The 20,776-nt window shown below is 44.7% G+C and overlaps 4 protein-coding genes across 4 annotated transcripts; 2 read left to right on the top strand and 2 right to left on the bottom strand.

The window, feature by feature from the left end:
• Positions 1-7,719: 7,719 nt before the first annotated feature.
• Positions 7,720-8,388, top strand: LOC130136071 (uncharacterized). Its single transcript, XM_056306093.1, has one exon. The coding sequence runs from the start codon at positions 7,768-7,770 to the stop codon at positions 8,230-8,232; it is 465 nt and encodes a 154-aa protein (XP_056162068.1). The 5' UTR covers positions 7,720-7,767; the 3' UTR covers positions 8,233-8,388.
• Positions 8,389-10,204: 1,816 nt separating this feature from the next.
• Positions 10,205-13,282, top strand: LOC115671148 (FRIGIDA-like protein 4a). Its single transcript, XM_030592621.2, has 3 exons — positions 10,205-11,148; positions 12,151-12,326; positions 12,505-13,282. The coding sequence occupies exons 1-3, from the start codon at positions 10,263-10,265 to the stop codon at positions 13,120-13,122; spliced, it is 1,680 nt and encodes a 559-aa protein (XP_030448481.2). The 5' UTR covers positions 10,205-10,262; the 3' UTR covers positions 13,123-13,282.
• A 115-nt stretch (positions 13,283-13,397) lies between these two features.
• On the bottom strand, positions 13,398-14,093 carry LOC115670972 (multiprotein-bridging factor 1c). Its single transcript, XM_030592397.2, has one exon. The coding sequence runs from the start codon at positions 13,988-13,990 to the stop codon at positions 13,553-13,555; it is 438 nt and encodes a 145-aa protein (XP_030448257.2). The 5' UTR covers positions 13,991-14,093; the 3' UTR covers positions 13,398-13,552.
• Positions 14,094-16,703: 2,610 nt separating this feature from the next.
• Positions 16,704-20,081, bottom strand: LOC115670970 (trihelix transcription factor ENAP1-like). Its single transcript, XM_030592396.2, has 2 exons — positions 18,843-20,081; positions 16,704-17,166 (listed from the first exon to the last, which is right to left on the bottom strand). The coding sequence occupies exon 1, from the start codon at positions 19,935-19,937 to the stop codon at positions 18,849-18,851; it is 1,089 nt and encodes a 362-aa protein (XP_030448256.2). The 5' UTR covers positions 19,938-20,081; the 3' UTR covers positions 16,704-17,166; positions 18,843-18,848.
• Positions 20,082-20,776: the final 695 nt, after the last annotated feature.

Genomic DNA, 20,776 nt, shown 5'->3' with positions numbered 1-20,776 from the left:
GAGAAAGAGAAGAAAGTATTGCGTGCCCGAAAGTCTTCTGGAGATGGGAACACGTTGGCACCTGCTCAGCCTCGCCTAAATAAACAATCCGGGCATTCATCAGCTTCTCCCACACCTTACTCTAATCCTTCCCCCCGGCTCTCCTATCATTGTTGCATCGTATATTCTCAAATTATCAAGTCCTTCTCTTTCTCCACCGCAGGAGCTAGGGGTGTCAATGGGTTGGGTTTTTATGATACCCGACCCGACCAAAAATACTAGATACGTGTGCTCGGCCCGATCCAAGACAAGACCCGAACAGGATATAGCCACATGATCGGGTCGGGCCGGGTCAGATCGGATCGGTCCAGATTTTGTGTTTCAAACAATGAATTCTAGAAAGTCACAACAGTGGTTCGTCTCCAAATCGCCACCACGCTCTCGAGCTCCCTCCATGGCCCACTGGCTTCGGATCGATGGAAGGATGCCCCGAAATCACCAAAGCTCCAGACATGTCCCCGAAATCATCGCAGGTGGAAAGAAATTCATATATAGTTTACTTATTTAGCTATATGTCCAAATGTAGTCACCCTTTAGTGCTGCTTGAGAGCTTCGCTGAATGTTCTCCCATGAGAGTTCTCTGGCCAGACGCCAACAGCCACTTCCGTTTGGGAAAACTGCAGGTGAAAGAATGACTTACGATTGGAGGACAAAGGCAAAGTTGTTGAGGAGGACAAAGTTGACGACGGCGGGCAATTTCACGTTCCGGAGGAGGGCGAAGTTGAACGACAGTGCTACAAAATGAAATGTGTTTCAGTTCTAAAAATAAAAAATAAAAATAAAAATATATATGTTTCGGTTTGGTTCGTGTTTATGAACACGAACCGAACCAAAATTATCGAGATACCCATTTGCTTAGCTAATACCCGAACATGAAGTTGACCCGGCCCGAAAATACCCAAAACTTCGGGTCGGATCAGGTCGGTTCATGTTCCAGTTCGGGTATATTATTTGGTTTTGACACCCCTAGCAGGAGCCTGTGTAGTGGCATCCCTAGGGAGGAGGCATTCGCTGCCATTGACTGGAAGTTTCTTCTCCACCCTGGTGACAGTCGACTGGAGAAATAAGGCTCTGGCAGCCTGAAGCAGGGCAATCAAAGCAGCACGTCTCGTGGTGGCCGAAGCTACATCTTGATCGCCACCAGGCTTAGAGGCATTCCGGCAGCAATAGATGGAGGAGGCAAGGAGGCGGAGATGGGTGGCTTGCGGCGGAGAATATCGGTGGCAGCCGCTGGAGGGAATGTGCAGATAACATTTCCACCTAACATCCAATTCTGTCCATCGTAAATAATGTAGCAAATGGACTCTAGACAAATTCAAGATACTGATTTTTTTCTAAAAATTTTTGAGAAAAAATAACTAAATTTCGATCATAAATAATTTTTCCTTCCGACGTCTAATTCACTCAAATTTTTGCTCTTACTAAAAGCTTAATGGTCGAACTTTCAATATTTAGAAATACTAGTAATGATTATAATCCATTGATTGCACAAAAATTGCACGTGGATTGCACGTGAATTGCACGATGAACATTAATTGACTTCTTGTTTTTTTTTTGCTCAAGAGTCCAATTTTGGTGGTTTGTTGAACCTTCTCGAATTTGCCAAAATGCCCATCTTGTCCTGATCGACAACATATTCCATCTACTCTTCCTTTTCTTTTCTTGCATGGTGATGATTTTGGTTCCCCATATCCGGACACCTTAGTGAAGTTGATGGATGGAGATTTTGACAAAGGAGATAAACTACTTTTATACTATTTGAGAAGTGAAAATGGATTGGTCGACGGAATGGTCAGAAATACTGCTGCTTTGGAAAATCGTATTGATCATCCTGGGCTACTCCATCTCAGGAGGAATCCTGGGTGGCTGCTAAAGATGTTCAAATTTGTAGGCTGAGTTCACTTCCATGTGGAAGAAGCTCAATAAATTGCAAGTCTAAAGGCTTGAGCCCATATGATAATTAATATGGAGAAATAAGACAGACTTATCGGTGCTCTGTTTGCTCTAAGTGAAAATGGGTTCGTTGAATGAGTGGCTATATGGAGGATCATATTAATTCGTTTGGGGTGCTCAGCCTCGGGGGGAGATGTGGGGTTGCGCATCAAGATGCTCAAACCATCAAGATTTGTCTCTGTTTTCGAGCACGCCAACCATTTAATGATGGATAGTAAATCATTTGTCTTGGGATTCTTTGAAGGTTTTCAATTAAAATCGATTTTCTTTCTTTGTATCGCGGCAGATTAATCTCTCAACAATAGTGGAAGATTAAGAATATGCTAGGAGGAGGAGTAAATAACCAGTAAATAAAATGAATGACGATGAAGAAAATGGTTGCATTGGAAGGTGGCGAGATTTTGTCCTTACATGTGCTTAATGTAAGACTAGAGTATATAGAATATGTTCTCTGAGATGTTTTATCCCAACGGTAATTTGATTCTAATTTTCTTCTTTAATAATTAAAGTCAATAGGTGAAAGTGAGCATATTGCGTGAAGTGAAACACGATCGATACATAATTAGGTATTTGTTTGTGTCATCAATAAATCCATTTACATCTTTGCCATTCTCTCCTCCGCTTTATTTTTTCAACAAAAGAATAATTAATCTAGTAGAGAATTCAAAATTCGCGCAAAAAGAGATCATAAATGCGTACATGCTCAAATAAGGGGATAGAAAGGAGGAGAAAACCACTCACCGACTCTATTTTGGCTAAATTTCTTAAAAAGCACAAACTTTAGGTCGGATCTCAATTCTAGTCCGAACTTTTTGTGGTCTCATAAAAAAGCACAACTTTTAATTGATATCCAAATCCGGCCCCATCAAGTTTTCGTCCAATGATGCCATTAAAGACATCTCATTCCACGTGTATTTGGCGGAAACTTGATGGAAACTCGATGAGGGATATATTTGGGTACTAATTGAAAGTTCATGTATTTTCATGAGAAAAAAAATAAGTCGGGGCTAGAATTGGAATTTGAATTAAAATCGGTGCTTTTTAAAGAATTAGGCCCTCAATTTTCTCCTTACACTATCACAATTTATTTCCCAAATTACCCTTCATCAAATGCTGGAACTACACACTGTTCTCTATGCATCATATAACCACTCAATTCGCACATATTTAATGACTGTCCACCGCACATCCACTCAATTAGACATTCACTAAATCACTTAAAAAAAGGATTCATTTCCTTTGTACTTAAACCACATTATGCACATTCCTCAACCCTAGAGGTGGTCGGTTTCCGGTTCGGTCCAAGGTGGAATCAGGAATCGGACCGAGAGGACCGGTTCCCAAAATTGGGAACCAGGGACTGGATCATCAATTCCGATCTGGTCAAATGGAACCGGTCACTTTTTTTTTTCCATTTTACTCTCTCGCGCGATTGACCCAAAAGTCTCCATTGCTCACTGCCTCAGCACAAGAAGAGCAAACAACTTTTACTCAAAAAAGAATCGAAACCCATCTTCTTTTTCCTTAAATCTCTTTGGGTGTTTGGCTGTTGAGAGAATGGGAAGGACTAACTCAAGCACGAGCATAATGAGGATGCATTCATGGCAGAGGTGTTACTCGAAGCACATCAGAGAGCAGAGGGCTCGTCTCTACCTCATCCGGAGGTGTACGGTCATGCTCATTTGTTGGCAAGATTGATCGAAAACAGAAAGAGAAAGAATCATAGTACTTCACTTAGGATTTAGTTCACATTTTACTAAATTTTTTTGAAGATATATAAAGAATAAAAAAGTATATGTAGTCGGTCTGGTCCAGTCAGTCCGGATCCCCCTTAGAATCAGGAACCGGACCGCCTGGACAGCGGTTCCACTTTTAGGATCCAGACACCGGTGACACTCTCAAGAACCGGACCAAACCTCCGATCCGGGCGGTTCCTAATTTGTGCGGTCCATTTTGCACACTCCTACTCAACCCTAGTGTTAATTAAACCCGAAGCATTTCTGGAAGAATTATTCATGAAACAACATGAGCACACTGCAACATGTGAACTAGCTGATCCATCAAATAAGTTTTGAAATAAAGTTGAAGCTGTAATAATGATTATAATACATCGATTGCACGTGAACTGCGCGAGATTTGCATGTGGATTGCACGTGCAACGAACATGCAATTTTGTGATGGACAATGATCTCGATGATGATCATAATCACCTAGATCTCCAAGAATTTGTGCGATTGCATTTGAAATAATTAATCTTATTCTTAATATTAAGTTGTCCAAGCACTAGCCAAATCATTGATCCATGCAGTTCCAGAGCCGCTCTCATTATTTTCTCAGCCCCGAGACATGCAATTGCGACTTTGACAACGCCTAATAATAATATAAAGTTCTCTTAACTTTTCGATTAGTGCAGTATCTTCTCACAACCACACACGAATGAGTCGGAGAAGCTTTTTGCTGCCTCTTTCATCTCCGTAACAATATTCAATTTGGAGCTATGTAAGGAGAACTTGCTCAGTACTTTGTTTGCACAAATAAAGATGATGAGTCGTCATCCGGAGGAACCCTCTACTATCTTTTCAGGCATATGAAGCTGTCCAGTCTCGGTGTCAACCTCAGTTTCGACGAGTGCCGATAGAATAATGGTTGATACGGCTTTTTCCTCAAATTATCATACCAAGTGCACATGCCGTTGTTCTTAATTGAGGCTTTTGACTCTTGTTTGTTAGTTTCAGCACTCCTGCTATTGTAAGTTTCCTCAATCTTTCGTAATATCCTATATGTGCCGCCATCGCCGAAATCACAAATTTTATCCATCGGTTGACTCTCGTTTTTTGTTCGCAGAAAGTTAATCGCTGGGAACGGCTGTGGCGCACATGCTTGTCCATGTTGAAGATGGAATCTCGTTCTTGCTATCGTACTGAATGTGGCACCCAATTGTTTTGGCCACGATGATGGTCTTTACCTCTGAGCGTCTACCACGGCCACATGACCATAGCAGACACGAAGACCCCATCGAGCAGCTAGTAAAACAGAGTCAATGTTAACACTTTTGTTGGCAACAATCCTTGCTTTAATGGATAATATTAGAATAATAACCCCCATGACGAGGGTCGAATTTGGTGACCCATCTATCTCACAGGACTTCTTCTTTACGTTCCCTAAATCGTGCTAATCGAAAATATGCGTTACGTACGGCATCTCGAACGACAACCTTTCGGCCACAAAAAGAGAAAAAGGGCATCCTCTTTTCCTTTTCTTTTCTTTCTCCTCTTGTCCTTTTGATTTCTTTGGGTGAACGAGAAAACGAAGAAAGGGGGGCATCTTTAAAGAACCAAAACCGGCATATTCCAAGGGGGTCTCTTGACGGCAGATCTCATTGATGATGATGATGATGATGATGATGGTATTGAAATATCTTTCCGTGGCGTCGATTGATGGTTCCGTGAAGGCTCGAGATAAAAGGGGAATTGAAACATTTCATTACAGCTTTTCTGTTTTGGTTAAAAGGTAACTTCATTAAAGAAATTGAGCTTTCACTCCTATAAGAATCTGTTCGTTTGATATATAGGGACGACCGGCTTCACTGATGCGTTTCTTATTTTAATGTGCCAATGATCTCGAGATCGGAACGAGAATCGAGATAAAGCCTTTTAAGGACTTGCTTAAATCCTATGGAGTCAATTGATGGTTCCGTGAAAGCTTGAGATGAAAGGGGAATTGAACATTCCGTGGAAGCTTTTGCGTTTCAAAGGGTTGCTTGAGAAGGATGAAACATGGCTGGCATTTGTCTCTCTTATTGGTTCGGTGTCAACATCTTCATCCATGTTCAACTGCTTAGTGTGGATTGACATATTCCTATCTCAAAAAAAGAATCGAATCCACCCATTTCCTCTCGTTAATGCACTAGACAAAATCAATCATAGTAAATATATATGTGTCCACGTTCCTTCAAGTATGATCGAGCGTGAATCATGCATAAGCGTCGTGGCTCGATTCGTTAGAATCAGGCGGATACATATGCGAAAACGAAACATTTCGTCTGCAAATGAACAAAAAAACAAGCCACTTCTTTTTCAATCACAAAAGAAGAGAAGGAAAAACGAAATCTTTTCAAAGAAGATGAACACATTAAATTAAAACATTTTAGTTCACGTGTTTGGGCATGGGACATATCAATAGATCCTTACAATCCGGAAGGAAAGTGGGCAAAATCCTTTCTTTGTGGCCGATGCAAGTCCCATCACTTTCTACTAATTTTCTAACCCTATGGGACTGAGCTCAAGAAGTTTTTGGTTTCTGTTGTTCTTTTCAATCTGGTAGCAGGTTCACATATTTGATTGATTAGTTAACTTTAAAAATTGTACCCTTTCTTTTGGTTAGTTTAATTAAAGATGTACCATTTCGGGTCCCTATTTAAAAATGTACTACTCGATATACAAGATGTACCACTTCAAGGTCCCACTCTGCGTCGATCGAATTCACAGGAGCATCCATTTATCTTTGGGGTTCATCTAAGGAAAAAGAAGGAGGAAGAAAGGAATAGAGCGAAAAGAAGAAAGAAAATAAGAAAAAAGCATTTTCCGGAGTAAAATGCACTGGTCGTGACTTGGAAAGTGCCACGTGAGACTCGCGTGCCCCGTCGGCCGGCGAAGAATTGGGCGGCCGGTGAGCTAGGGGCGATGTTAGATAAAGTTGCCCACTCTGGGAATTCTTTTGAGAAAATAAGCCCCACTTCATAGCCATATTTGAAATTTTCCCTAACTTTAACGGTCGTCTGGCGAATAGAATATGGACATTTTTTTCCAAATGGTGTATGATCATTCTTCACTCTATATATAAAAAAAAAGGAATATTTCGTGTCAATTTAAAAAGGACTCGAAGTATTTACCTCGACAAATAAATCTCTTTAAACAGCATTACAAGATTGACATAACTCCACCAAAAAAAATTAATACAATCTAATTGAGATTAGAACACCTGATCATTTTTTATATTAACCAATCCAAGCATATGGATCTTTTGTTGCACCAGAGTGATGACTTAGGGGCTATTTGGTAAACCGCCAAATAGTACCTTATTTTATTCTTTTGTTCCCCGAAACAGAAAAAGGACAGAAATCCATTTGTTCCCGGGCACGAATTTGTTCCCGGAATCAATTTTGGAACAGAATCAAGAATAATAAAAAATTGATTCTTGATTATGAGAACAAGAATCAGAAATGGAAAATAACTTTTTTCTTCTTCTTCTTCTTGGTTGGTCTTCGTCATTTTCCTTGGCCTGTGGCTAGTCGCCGATCGCCCGCCACCGGCGACCGGCCACAGGCCAAGGCCGGCGAGGGCGTCACTGCCCTTGCCCACGCCGCGAGCCACCCTCTCCGGATCTAGCAAGAGCGGCAGTGAGGGTCCAACCCTCGCCAGATTTGGCGAGGGCCGCGACGCCAGCGTCGGCCCTGGCCATGGGCCAAGGAAGGGGAAGAAGAAAAAAAGAGAAAAAAATATTAAAAAATTCAAAATATTATTAATAAAAAGAAATTTTATGCGGTTACCAAACGCATTTCTATTATTTTTCTATTACAGGAATAGAGATTTTGGACAGTTATCAAATGCCTTCAAATGCTTAGAAATTATTTTCAAGAATGAAATAAAAAAATTTATTTGCGAGTAGAAATTATTTTCGAGAATAAAATGATTACCAAATGTACCCTTAAAGGCTGAAAGTGAGATCAGCGTTTGCCAACAAGAAGTACTACAAAAGGCCAGTCCCCAGTTGGGCATGGACCCAACTTCAGGTGTCCAAAACCGCTCTCTCCCCTGCAGAACACACCAGCAAAAACAACCCTTCTCCACCCTCCCATGCCTCACTCCAATGGACATCAGAAGCCTGTGCAAGTGCAACTCGGGCTGCTCCGACGGCGCCGATGGCGAAGCCATCCATCTCAGCCGTTCCTCCCGCGGCGGCGGGAGCAGCACGTCCTCGTCGGTCGCCTCGGTGGTGCCGCCGCCGCCGAGCGGACCTAATCATGCGAAGCAGAGGTGGAGGGAGCTGTGGACGAAGCTCAAGAAGGAGAAGAGCAGGGTGCCGACCGAGGGCCACGTCCCGTACGATTTCTACAATTACTCGCAGAACTTCGACCAGGGGATCGCGTGGGATGAGGCCGAGAACCTGTCGAGGTCGTTCTCGGTGAGGTTCGCCGATCCCGCCTCCAAGATCTACGCCAAGAAGAGAGCGGTGAAATGAAAGTGGTCATTGGATCTTTTTCTTGCCTGATTTTTACGTTATTACCGTTTTGGCCGTGAACTCGTGTAGCCTCTCTCGAAATGTTGTAGATGGGACGAGATTCTATGCGTGCATAGTAGATAAAGATCATGTAATGAAGATCTCCTTTGTCTCTCTTATCTGATTGTCTTGGATCTCCGTTCGTCGATCCAACCAGCTAAATTCATGTATCCTCCGATCAACGACACTTAGTTGGTATTTTCGTGACGAATCGGTAGTCCTTCGGATCCCAGAGTCTGACTGAACGCGCCACAAGTAGCTAAGAATCGAACCTAAAACCCCTCACAAGGATCAAGAATCGGGACGGGACAAAGCCGGAGAGATATTTTGGAGTGAACTTTGATGATCGAATAACTTTAAGGCACATTGAATTCGTAGGGACTCATATTCCATGACACGACAGACCTAAAGCCAAGGTTGTACAGTACCAAAAGGGAATCATTCAAAGTCCCAGAAACAAGTTACAGATAAAAGTGTAAAGAATCAGCATAACCCTTTGACGCTCCGGATAAGATGACGCCGGTTCATCGTCGGCAGCGGCTTTAACCGGCGATGTTTGTCCACTAGGCTGCCGAGGTTAACCGACGAGGCCCTGCTCTAATGCGACCCCCGCGAGCTAGTTTCGATGTTTAAGCTCGGAAACTAATGCACAGACCGCGATACGATCTTCGCGGGTTATTGTGGAATCTGTTTTCACCTTCGAAGATCGGCCCCTGGTGAGCTCAATCGAGTGTTTCTTCATCGGATGCTGGTGTCTGCCATAGACGTGGAGTTGCTTGCTCTGTTTTGCTTTCTAAATTTTTTTTCCTTTTTCTTTTGGGGCGGAACATGAATCGAACGAGAGGAGAAAGCTCGAGAGGGCTAGAAAAGCTAACGTCCTTTTCAGGCAAATTACAGTGTGCTGCTCTTGACAAAAAGCTCGAAAGTTCCAGCTGTTGCGCCCAAAAGAAGACAAAACAAGAAGGAAGAAGAAGAAGACTGCATGAACGGATAATGACAAGAACAGTCATTGAAATTCGGTTCGATACGTAATCTGATATCTGAATTTTTAATTTATTCAGTGTAATTCCTAAACTTTAACTTAATATTTAATATAATCCCTGAATTTTTAATTTATTTAACGTAGATCATATGTTCAATATAATCCTTGAATTATTTATGTTCAATATAGTTCTTGAAATTAAATTGAACATGTATCAAAAGTTCAGACATAACATTCAACAAATTAAAAGTTCAGGAACCACATTATATGTTAAGCTAAAGTTTAGGGATTATGTTGAATAAATTAAAGGGATAATGACACAAACAGTCCCTGAACTTTGGCTCAATGTACAATTTGATCCCTGAACTTTTAATTTGTTCAATGTAGTCCCTGAACTTTAACCTAATGTTCAATGTGGTCCCTGAACTTTTAATTTGTTCAACTTGGTCCCTGAACTTTTAGTAAATGTTCAATTTAATCCCTGAACTATATGAAAATATACAATATAGTCCATGAACTTGAATTAATGGAAGGACTACATTGAACATTTTTATAAAGTTCAGGGACCATATTGAATATGTACCAAAAGTTCATGGACCCCATTGAACAAATTGAAACTTCAGGGATCATATTGAACATTGGGTTAAAGTTTAGGGACTATATTGAATAAATTAAAAGTTCAAGGATCAAATTACACATTGAGTCAAAGTTCAGGGACTGTTTGTGTCATTTTCTCTAAATTAAAAATTCAAGGATCACGTTAGACATTGAACTAAAACTCAGGGACTGTGTACGTCTCTTTTACCTGCCTCAATGACGCTCGTCTCCTGATGTTGACGCCACGGGCCTCATGCCGGGCCACTCCGTCAATTCAAACGGGCCGGGCCCGGCCCGTTCGAGGGTTTCCGCCCTGGCGGAGTCGCCCTCTTCCCGTCCCCTCCTCCCCCCATCATCTTCTTCCCACCAACCCCCATTCCGGCGGTGCGAGAGACGGAGCGACGGAGCGACAATGGCGGGCGAGCCGGTGATCGACACGGAGAGGGTCCAGCAGTTCGTCGGCGACCTCGAGTCCCAGATGAGCGCCCTCTCCGCCTGCACCCGCCTCTTCGCCGCCGTCTCCGACCGCCTCCGATCCCTCCGCCGCTCCCTCGACGACAAGTCCCTCTCCGTCGAATCCAGCCTCCAGTCCCTCGCCTCCGCCTCCCACGAGGCCCTGGAGTCCCTCTCCCGCCGGGAGGCCTCCCTCCCCGACCGCGAATCCTCCGCCACCGCGCTCGTCGAGGAGCGCGTGGTCGCCGCCCTCGCCGACCTCCACGGCGGCCCCGGCCCGGGCGGCTCCCGCGGGCTGCCGGAGCAGCTGCGGTCGCTCGCGCGGAGGATGGACTCCTCCGGCCTGGTCAAGCTCCTCGTCTCGAGGAGGAAGGAGTCGGCGTCGCTGCGGGCGGAGATGCCGGCGGCCGTCGCGGAGGCGGTCGACCCGCCGCGGCTCGTGCTGGACGCGGTGGAGGAGTTCCTGGAGAACAAGTCCGCCAAGGTCGGGGTGGCCGACAAGCGGTGGGCGTGCGGGCTGCTGGTGCAGGCCCTGTTTCCGGAGGCCAAGAGGGCGGACGCGCGGCGGCCCGAGTACGCCCGGAGCGTGGTGGAGAGGGCCGCCGCCCTCCTCGACGCGTGGAGGAAGCAGGTGGAGGGTGCTGCCGGGGCCGGCGGGGCGGGAGAAGAGAGCGACGGGGCCATCGGGCCCGCGGAGGCGGTCATGATCCTTCAAATGGTGGTGGCGTTCGGGCTGAAATCGAGGTTCGACGAAGGTTTCTTGAGGAAGCTGGTGGTGGATTTCGCGCGGAGAAGAGACTTAGCCAAGCTCGCGGTGGCTCTGGATTTTGGCGAACAATTAGCAGGTATGATGTGCTCGTATATTCGCGAGATTACTCGGAATTAGCGTTTCTTTCCTTTGCATATGGATGTGATTTCTGGTGCAATTGGAAGGAAATGGTAGGATGCTGGTCCTTGATGCTTTCCTGATCAATATGTCATCATGTAGTTTGGGTGTTCCTGGATTGCTATGGAAATGAAGATAAATGATCGCTCTTCATGTTTAAATCGAGTTCTTTTAGCTAAAGAATTTGCCCGAAACGCTAAAAACGCATGCTTTTCGCCGAATTGTAAGATGTCGTACATAGTGAAGTTCTTTGAATCACAATGCTTCAGAAGCCTGTTTGATCTCCCCCCTATATTAGAAGCTGTCTGCTCAATATCTCCTGTATGCTGTCCAACTGCGGAGCTATAGTAAATGTGAAAAAGAGCACCATCGCTATGGGAGCATATGAGCAAATGTGCTGGTGATCTTGAATCTGTTATGCTTCTAGCAAGAAGCCAAAGCTTCGATTTTTTCTCTGTTTCTTGGAACGGGGAGTGCTCATACCTGCAGGCTTCTGCTGCTGGATTGTTGCTACAACATCTTGGAATAGTGCTCTTTAAAATGAGCAGTATGTTTGACCCAAAAAAAAAAGAGCAGTATGTAAAGACTTCCTTCAGATGAGTTGTTAATCTGCTGGACTGTCCATGTTGTGAGAGCGGAATAACCATGTCAAAGTTGCCTCCTACTCCGCCTTATGTCTTGTACGAATTGCATGCACATAAAGAGGAGAAGGGAAGAGAGAAGGATGAGATGTTCGACATGAAAACAATTTCTAAATACTTTTCCATTGCATAGGCCTAAAGGTTTTCAAATTCATTATCGGGCCAAAGCTTAAAATTTCTACTGCATTACAATTCTATGCCGGTGGATAGCAAATTTATCGTGCGTGTCCTTAAAAACTATGCCCTTTAGATGATTCATCTGCGCAGAAGAATCTTTTGGGTGAGATTGTGCTGAGTTAGTCAATTCTGGTGATGTGCAGACATTATTGAGGAACTGGTGAAGAATGGTAAGGAGATAGAGGCTGTCTATTTTGCTGCTGAGGCGGGCATGACCGACAGATTTTCTCCGGCTTCTCTTCTAAAGTCGTACCTGAGTAACGCCAAGAAGAACGCTCAAACTGTGTTGAAGGGCGGCAATAACAGCATGGTCTCCGCGGTGGGTTTAACCTCTTTGATCTTCTCTCTTCCCTTACCGGGCCGCCCCTGCAACCAAAAATGAGTAAACAACAGAGGGGAACGCTTCGATCTTTCATAAATCTATATGCTTTCCCATCTACATGTAAATTCTGTTCTTTTTGTTGACTCTATTCACCTGGCACGGCTTGACATTTCAGGAGGAGGCTAGTACTATCGAATTGAGCGCCATCAAGACGGTCATCAAGTGCGTGGAAGACCAAAAACTCGAGTCGGTCTTCTCTCTCGACAACCTAAAGAAGAGAGCCGCCATCCTGGAGAAAGCCAAGGCGGAAAGAAAGAAGAACTCAGCTTCTGTTAGCAAGCCTGCCAATAAACGAGCTTATGGACCCGGCGTTGGCCGCGGTGGTGGGCAGTCTTCTTCCCACCCGGCCAAGGCGGCGAAATTCGCTAATCCTAGCCCCTCGTTTGGTCGGAGGAACCCGCTCCCACTCGCGCACCTCAGTTCTGCCGTAAGATATTCCGCCCCTTACAGCTATCCCAGCCAGGGCGCTTACGAAGTTCCGAGCATGACCGCGTACGCGCCAGCGGCCTATGGGAGGTCCCACAGTCCGACCGAAGCTCAAATCGTGATCCCTCAGGAGTATTCCCCCTCCAATGCCTATTCGCCCATCGTCCAGAGGGTGACCTATTCGCCCATCGTGGGCACCGGCGGCAGCGGCGGGAGTTCATATCGCGTGGGTACATACGTACCCCCAGCGGCGAGTCACGGTATGCACGATTACAACGCGCATCAGTATCCATCTTACGGACAGTAAGACCGTAGATTAGAAAGATAAAGTGGCTAGATCACGAGATGATGATCCGCCTTCCCTGTCATTTTTCTTATGCTCCTCGTCTAGGAAATCTCGGTGGGGGCTGTCTGTTGTCATTGATTATCTATCAGTTACACCATCGTCTATCGTTTTCTCGACTTCATCGCGAGTCCAATGTTTAAGTTCTTCCCTGTCCGAATGCGGGTTTATGTTGGCATGGTAGGGTTTTCGATTTTTGGTCAAGATCCGACATGATCAAAAGAAGAAGATGAAGAGGATTTACCAAAACTAAGAAGTTGGCATACATATCCATTTACAGAGAAGACAGAAGCAGCATACAACTACGTTCGCCGATTATTCAAATATCAGTCTCATCTCGCGAAGAGATCATAAACCGCAGTCGTCCTTAGACGCCATCGATTCTCCCCCGCGATCACTTCCCGATCTTGCCCCTGAGCTTGACGCCGAGGACCCGCTCCATCTTCGCGAGCACGGCCTGGTTCGGCACCGCCTTGCCGTTCTCGTACTCCTGCACCACCTTGGGCGGCTCGTTTATCTGCTTCGCCAGCTCGGCCTGGCTCATCTTCTTCTCCAGCCGCGCCCTCTGCACGGCCTGCCGTACCTCGGCGGGCACCCTCTCGAGCGCCGCCGGCTCCGCGGCCTCGTCCAGCTTCCGGGCGTTGATGGCCGGGGCTGAGGACTTCTTGTTGGAGCCGGCGTCGGACTTCTTGACGGTCAGGACGGGGGCACCGGAGCGGAGGGCCTTGTTGATGGCCCTGGGGTCGCGGAGGTCCTGGGACTTGGGTTTCGACTTGTGGAGGACGACGGTGTCCCAGTCCTGCGTGATGGCCCCTGGGAATCGGCTCGGCATGGCGGGGTGGTGACGGCGGAGGTGATGGAGGAGATGGTTTGAAGGGATGACAGAACTCTGAGATTGAAAGAGGGAGATGAACGATGATGAAGAAAGAGGAGGTGGTGAGTTTATTTATGGTGGAATTGAGTATCTGGAAAGTTCTTTTTCTTTAGGAAGAGAATAAAAAAAACGAAACGAGTCTTGGTTGGCGACGTTTATCTTGGAAGGTTATAGGAAAAATGGAGAATCCAATCACTATCAATTTTGCCTTTTGTTTTTCTTGAGGCCCAAGTTAAGATTTTGGGATGTGTCATTAACATGTTGATTTTCAAAAGATATGAGTAAGCGCTCACTATTGTGATATCTTTGGATACATAACAAATTGAAAATATTTTTAATGAGAGTTTTTTGGTTAATTAAGTATATCGATCTAGTCTTTACACGTGCTCGATATAAGACTTTACTCGGGTCACCCCGAGTATATTATACACTGATCTGCGTTTTCCCAAAACTTAATACCAAAAATACTTAGATTCTAATATGCGTTCTCCCAAAAGTAATTAGATTCTAATTCTCTTCGTGGTGAAGCATCACGCTTATGACCGGTTTTAAAAGGGGCCAAAAGTACTTAGATTCTAATATGCGTTCTCCCAAAAGTTAAAGTCCAAAAGTAATTAGATTCTAATTTTCTTCGTGGCGAAGCATTACGCTTACGATCGGTTTTAAAAGGGCCCAAAAGTACCTAGATTCTAATATGCGTTCTCCCAAAAGTTAAGCCCGAAAGTAATCAGATTCGAATTTTCTTCGTGGCGAAGCATTACGCTTACGACCGGTTTTAAAAGGGCTAGCTTCGGGAACCAAAAAATAAAAAATGACCTTTTCAATGAAAAAAAGTATCGGAAAAGTCCTAAATCTTTTGTATTGATGTCAATTTAGTCATAAATCTTTTTTTTTTATGTCAATTGAGTGCTAAACTTTTTATTTTTGTGTCAATTCAGTTTTTCTAACCAATTTTGGCAAGATATTGCTGACGTGGATGTCAGCCTCTACGGCACCACCGGCGCTGACGTGAACAATTTTTAATAATATTTTTTCAACTTTTTATTCTTTTTTATTCTTTTTTCCTTCTTTTCTTTTTTTTTTCTCCTTTCTTCAACCTTTGGCCTGGCCGGTGACCGGCCGCCTAGCCTCACCTGGGCGAGGCCGCCATTGCTTGGACGAGGCCACGGTCGCCCGCCACAAGCGAGGCCTAGCCAACCCTCTCCTGGGCGAGGGTGAGCCCCTCCACACATGTCGTGGCCGCCGCGCCCAGCGATGAGTCCCCTCCCAACGCACTAACTAGATCCACCAGCCATGGCGAGGCAAGGGAAAACGGAGCCCCCAGGATCTCAATCTCGCCCGTTGGGGTGGTGGCAAGATCCGAAGGCTCCACCATCGGGATTGTGACCTCACCCATCGCGGCCACGGACAAGCTTCCCCTGGAGTCGCATCTTGTGCTTTTGCTTGGGGTTGCTATCGCATTCCTTCATAGTTAAAGTCCACAATGGTTGGTTCAAGGTGAGGGCTGACCTCACCAGATTTGGCCTAGGCGAGACCGACCCTCGGCTCGCCAGATCTAGCGAGGGTCGGCCTCTACTCGCTTGTGACGAGCGACGGCAGCCTTGCCTAGGTGAGGCCAAGCAACCGGCCAAGCCAAAGGTTGAAGAAAGGAGGAAAAAAAAAGAAAAGAAGGAAACAAAGATAAAAAGAACTTTGAAAAGTCAATATACGTCTTCTCTTATCAAAAAAAAAAATCAAAAGAATAAAAAAATCAAAAAAATATTAAAGTATTATTATTAAAAAATGTTAACTTTTCTCTATACAGTCACAAGAATTCAAGTCAACCTTTTTCATCTTACTCACAAGAATCCTAGAAAGAGAAACTATGAATTTTCTGATGATACAAATGAAGTGATGGGACCCTAGTACTGGAGTTTTATCTCCTCATCTAGCAATTATCCTCATTAATTACAAGAACTAATATACAATCTCATATTACTCCTAGAAATATATTGGGGTAGGCTGGCCAAATCTTCTTGGATCATCTCTTTTGTACGTTGACATTCTCCCCACCTAAGATGGTCTTCAGTATAGAATGCTTCAATTTGCTTCTTGAATTGCCAAAAAGTTACTGCAGGCTCCCAACTCGGCACACAATACTGTATTTGCATAACTAGATCTGCTATGATGAAATTAACTCCGCGGTTTAGAAGTTTTCAATGAACGAAGAACCGAGGAAGACCTCGACCAAGGAGAGTCGCAACAGGCACCTCTCAGAGCAAAAGCCTCGTATTACTGCGCAGTTGATTTCATCACAGCGGATCGAGTCATGCGAAAGCGGTATTGTGCGCCAAAGTAAGAATAGTTGATTCAATGGAAGGGTCTATCGGAGAGTGAAGTAAATTGGGAACTGCAAAAGCTCTTTGGCAATTCAAGAAGCAAATTGATACCTTTCATGCCAAAGATGCGACGAGGCTAATCTTCTTGGATCATCTTCAAACCGTGACATTAACCTGACAAGAGAAACTTTGAAATTTTTATTAATTGTAAGATGATACAAATGAGGAGAGGAAACCCCTATATATACAAGTATTTCTCTAATTACAACCGTAGATCTCCCATTAATCTAACGGTGGTAATTCTATTTTTTGATCTACCGACCACCTGCATTAATTACAAGAACACTCTAGAATAGTATAAAATTCCTATGTTGCCCCTTGGAATATTCTCGAGTACACAAGAAAGGCTCGTCCGGTCTTTTTGGATCATCCTCGGTCCATCGTACATTGAAAACCTCCGGCCGTGACACATACATGTTTGTTAAAGTTCTGGTCTGACCTGAAAAAAAGAGTGCCTACACGTTTGACTCATTATATATTCCAACATGTTAGAGGAGACGAAAATCCTTCAGTTCAGACTGATGAGGAACTGGGTCGAATCCCAATATGTTCTTTGATGAACATCCACATATCTTGATGTCCTTCTGCCATTGTTTCACTTAAGTGAACGGTCACCACCCACATGCAGAGATGCCTCCATGAAGCTGTAATTGCCAAATGTACTTTCTCCTGAAGGTGTTGCTTGCCTTCAACCGGTCTATATGTATCGCCTATTAGGACTCGGGTTTGCTTGATTATTTCACTTGTCAGAGGAACCTAGCCACCACCACGGTGTAATCAAAGCAACACACTATTACAGAGCTCTGCAATTTGCAACATAAACATTCCTAAATGATGACCGACGCCTTACATGTTTCGATAAATACAAATTGCCACTATTCTCAACTATTTTTGCCAAGTGCATCAGTCAGAGGGAGCACCAATCTCCTTCATGCTTAAAAAAGAATCTTAACTCTATGTTCTCAGCATTATTCTATCCCAAGCGGCAGACCAACGTATTTCGCCCAAACTGTCACCTTCACAGGCTCAACGGTGCATCCGTTACCCTCAAGGGGATTTCTAATGTTCTCCACATTCAAATATTAACTTGACCACGCAATATATAATGGATAACTAAAACCCAGCAAGTCCATAACTCACTAAAATCTACCGACAGGAAGACAAGCAACCCAACCTTACAGCACTGCACTAAAAATCAATTCCTCAGGCCTAAAAATCAATATGACCTCAAGTTATCAGCAAATGATACAGTAAGGTGAATTTCTAACCCCAATAAATTCTACTTCTTCATTTCACCAAATTCAAGAAGTGTTCCCAAGTAGTACATGTACCGCCGTTTGTTGGCTTTGTTTAAGTTTTAAACATAAGAAGATGAGACGTGTATGTAGTCAAAATTTCTAAAGCACATGAAATTCATTTTAATAAATGTAAGCAACGTGATTTGCATAATATTTTCGGATCAGATAACTTTTAAGCTTCATAATGTGTTGAAGGCAATTCAGTTAGAGCCTAAAGACTGCAACGTAACCAGACAAATTTCATCCAGCAATAAGTCATCCAGAAGATTCCAGATAGAAATCAATGTCCTTGAAACTAGATATATCTCTGTTTTATTGTCTCATATATAACCTCATCTGATAGGGCCTAGTATATGCAGAATCTTGACTGTTGTATCGACCATGGAGAAATCCCTCAAAAGGACTAAGTGATGCCAGTGATAGCAGCTAGGAGATCAAAGAAGCAGGAGGAAAGAACATTAAGATGCACATAGCATCTAACAATGAAAGAATGCTTATTGAACAACTGTAGAGATCTATAAGCACGAAACGAATATGCTGAAGTATCTTTACTAATGTTTCTCACCAAATGATTTTAAACCTCGTGAACTTTCTTATATTTTCCTTATCTAAGTTCAGGAAAGCAAAAACACTGGATATCGTGGTCCAAATATAGCACAGATACTCTCAGGTAAACATGTTTTCCACAATTGAAAACTTATCCTCTGTTGCAGGTAATCAGAAATATGTGCAGTAAAGTAATTTAAAAGCTCATAGGGTCAAGCTTATGCATAGGGGAAGGTTGATGAAGGTTTAGCATTGCTAATCCCCTTAGTGTGAAGGAGATTGGAGGATCCACTTCTAGGAAGTAGCGTGTACCCCGGAACAGTTTTCTATCCATCCTCCCAGTAATCGATGATACCAAACAAGGATCACAACGGAAATAGTTACTTCCAATCTTCCCCATTTTCCAAGAAAGCCTGATAACTACATTCCCAAAGTGCGATTCATGTAAAAAGACCCACAATTAAGCTCCAGGTATAAGTAAAGCATATTAAAGTTATTGTATTGAATTAGTGAAAAAGGTGCTACAAACAGGAAGCAATTCCATTAGTCTATTGGGCAAAGATGCCAACACAAACAAAGATTACATACTCGTGACTATTCACTGTAGATGTCATCCTCATCTTCGTCACCGTCGTCCATGCTTGCTGCCTGTATTTTTGCAATCTCAGCCTGTGCTCTCTCCAAAATCTCCTTCTTCTGCAACTCTAGTTCCTGCTGAAAATTCGCCCGCATCTTCTTCAACTCCAACATCTGTTCCCTCTTATTACTCTCAATCTTCTCATATAACTCTCCAAACCTCTCTATCGAATCTGCCAAAACCCTCATCCCCTCTCCTCCATCCTCCTTCCTCGGCGGAGGCATATCATCGTCCTCTTCCTCATCCCCGTCCATCTCCGACTCCGACTCGCCCGGACTATCCCTCATCTCATCAAACGCATTCGACTTATCCAGATAAACCATGGTGTCCGCAAAGCAAAACTCTCCCGAATCCACACCGCAGGCCAACCCGCCATCTTCCATGCTCGTACCCATCATCAGCATATCCATCCTCCTAAAGTGCATCCAGCTCGGAGTAATTCCCGTTCGATCCATCTTCGCCCTTTCTTTCTTATACTTCTTCTTCAAAGCATCTAGCTGCTGCCTACAGTCTACCTCAGTGAATTCCATCCGTGCCCACTCGGACACTTTCTCCGCAATCTCGCTCCAATCCTCAGACCTCACACTCTTCCGACCCAGCTGCAAAAACCTCTCCCCCCACACTTCCAGCAACGTGAACTTGGCATAGTCGCTCCATAACGGACCTTGGTTCGGAAACCCCGCCTCATAATCAACAGCAGGGACCAAATTCTCCTGCCCACGCTTCCTCACGTATCCCTGCGCCCCTCTACCGCTACCGCTAAAGTTGCCACCGTGACCATTTTGATATTCATTGCCGTAACTAGGGTTTTGCTGGATACCGTAATTACCTTCGCCGCCGCCGTCATCGCCGAATCCGCCGCCGTCCTCCTCATCGCCGAATCCGCCGCCGCCGCCGCGGCCGAGGCTCCGGGCGTTGCGCCTGGTGACGGGGTTGGGCCGGCCGGGGAGCGCCGTCTGGCCGCGAGCGGATCTCTTGACGCGCTTGGTGCGGTAGGGATCCGCCATGGACGAGCTCACGGGATCGACCTCTGCATCATCGCCCATCGTCTCCAGACCCAGAATCGACCCGATGAAGCAAGACCCAGATGGGGAAAAGGGGCTTCGATGGCGTCGAAGCGAAGCGAAGCGAAGCGGGGTGGGATGCTTCGGAGGAGTTTGATATGGAAACGTTGACTTGACTGGGTCCTTTCTACGTGCTTCTAGGGTTTATCAGTCGAGCAGGGGAGGAAGAAGCGTCCTCTGCCTATGGGGACTCTGTTTTTTCTCTCTCTTTTTCATTTCATTTTTTTTCGTTTGTTTTTTTTGGGCCACGTCCATTTTCATAGGTGTTTGATACCCCCCAAAAAAAAAATAGATGAGGTGAGTTTCGCTTGCGTCCTAATCTTTGATTAGATTTGCATTTATGTCACTAAGCTTAGATTACAACCACCTAATACGGCGTAGCATCTTTTGGGACGATGCCCGACAGTATGTGTCGGGTTTGAACTCATGCCTAGGAACGTACCTATGTTTCCTTTATCACAAATATGTGAATCTGCTCCACTATAAAGATATAATTAACTTTTTTTATGTGAACTTCCCAAAAACCCTAGCCTCACGTAACCCGCACGCCCAAAAACTTAACCTTCTCGACCGTCACCCTCCTCCCTCGTTGCCGGCCACCACCTTCGCGGTCTTGGACAACCCCGTCGACCTCAATTTCTCTCTCTTCCCCCCAAGTCACCTCTCTCTCTCTCTCTCTCTACAATTCATCTCTCGTCTTCAACTAGTTTTGGACTAGTTTTGGAACTAATACTGTCGATATCTCTTTCATAGGCCACGATAGAGGTGGCCACGGGCCGGTTTTGGCCCGGAATCGGACTGAACCGGCCCGGGTCAAACTT

The sequence above is a fragment of the Syzygium oleosum genome, unplaced genomic scaffold (genome assembly GCF_021117445.2).
Source record: "Syzygium oleosum isolate NSW1041296 unplaced genomic scaffold, Sole_v2.1 Sole_v2.41, whole genome shotgun sequence".
NCBI classification, from domain to species: domain Eukaryota; kingdom Viridiplantae; phylum Streptophyta; class Magnoliopsida; order Myrtales; family Myrtaceae; genus Syzygium; species Syzygium oleosum.
This window is presented reverse-complemented; position numbering and strand designations above follow the sequence as displayed.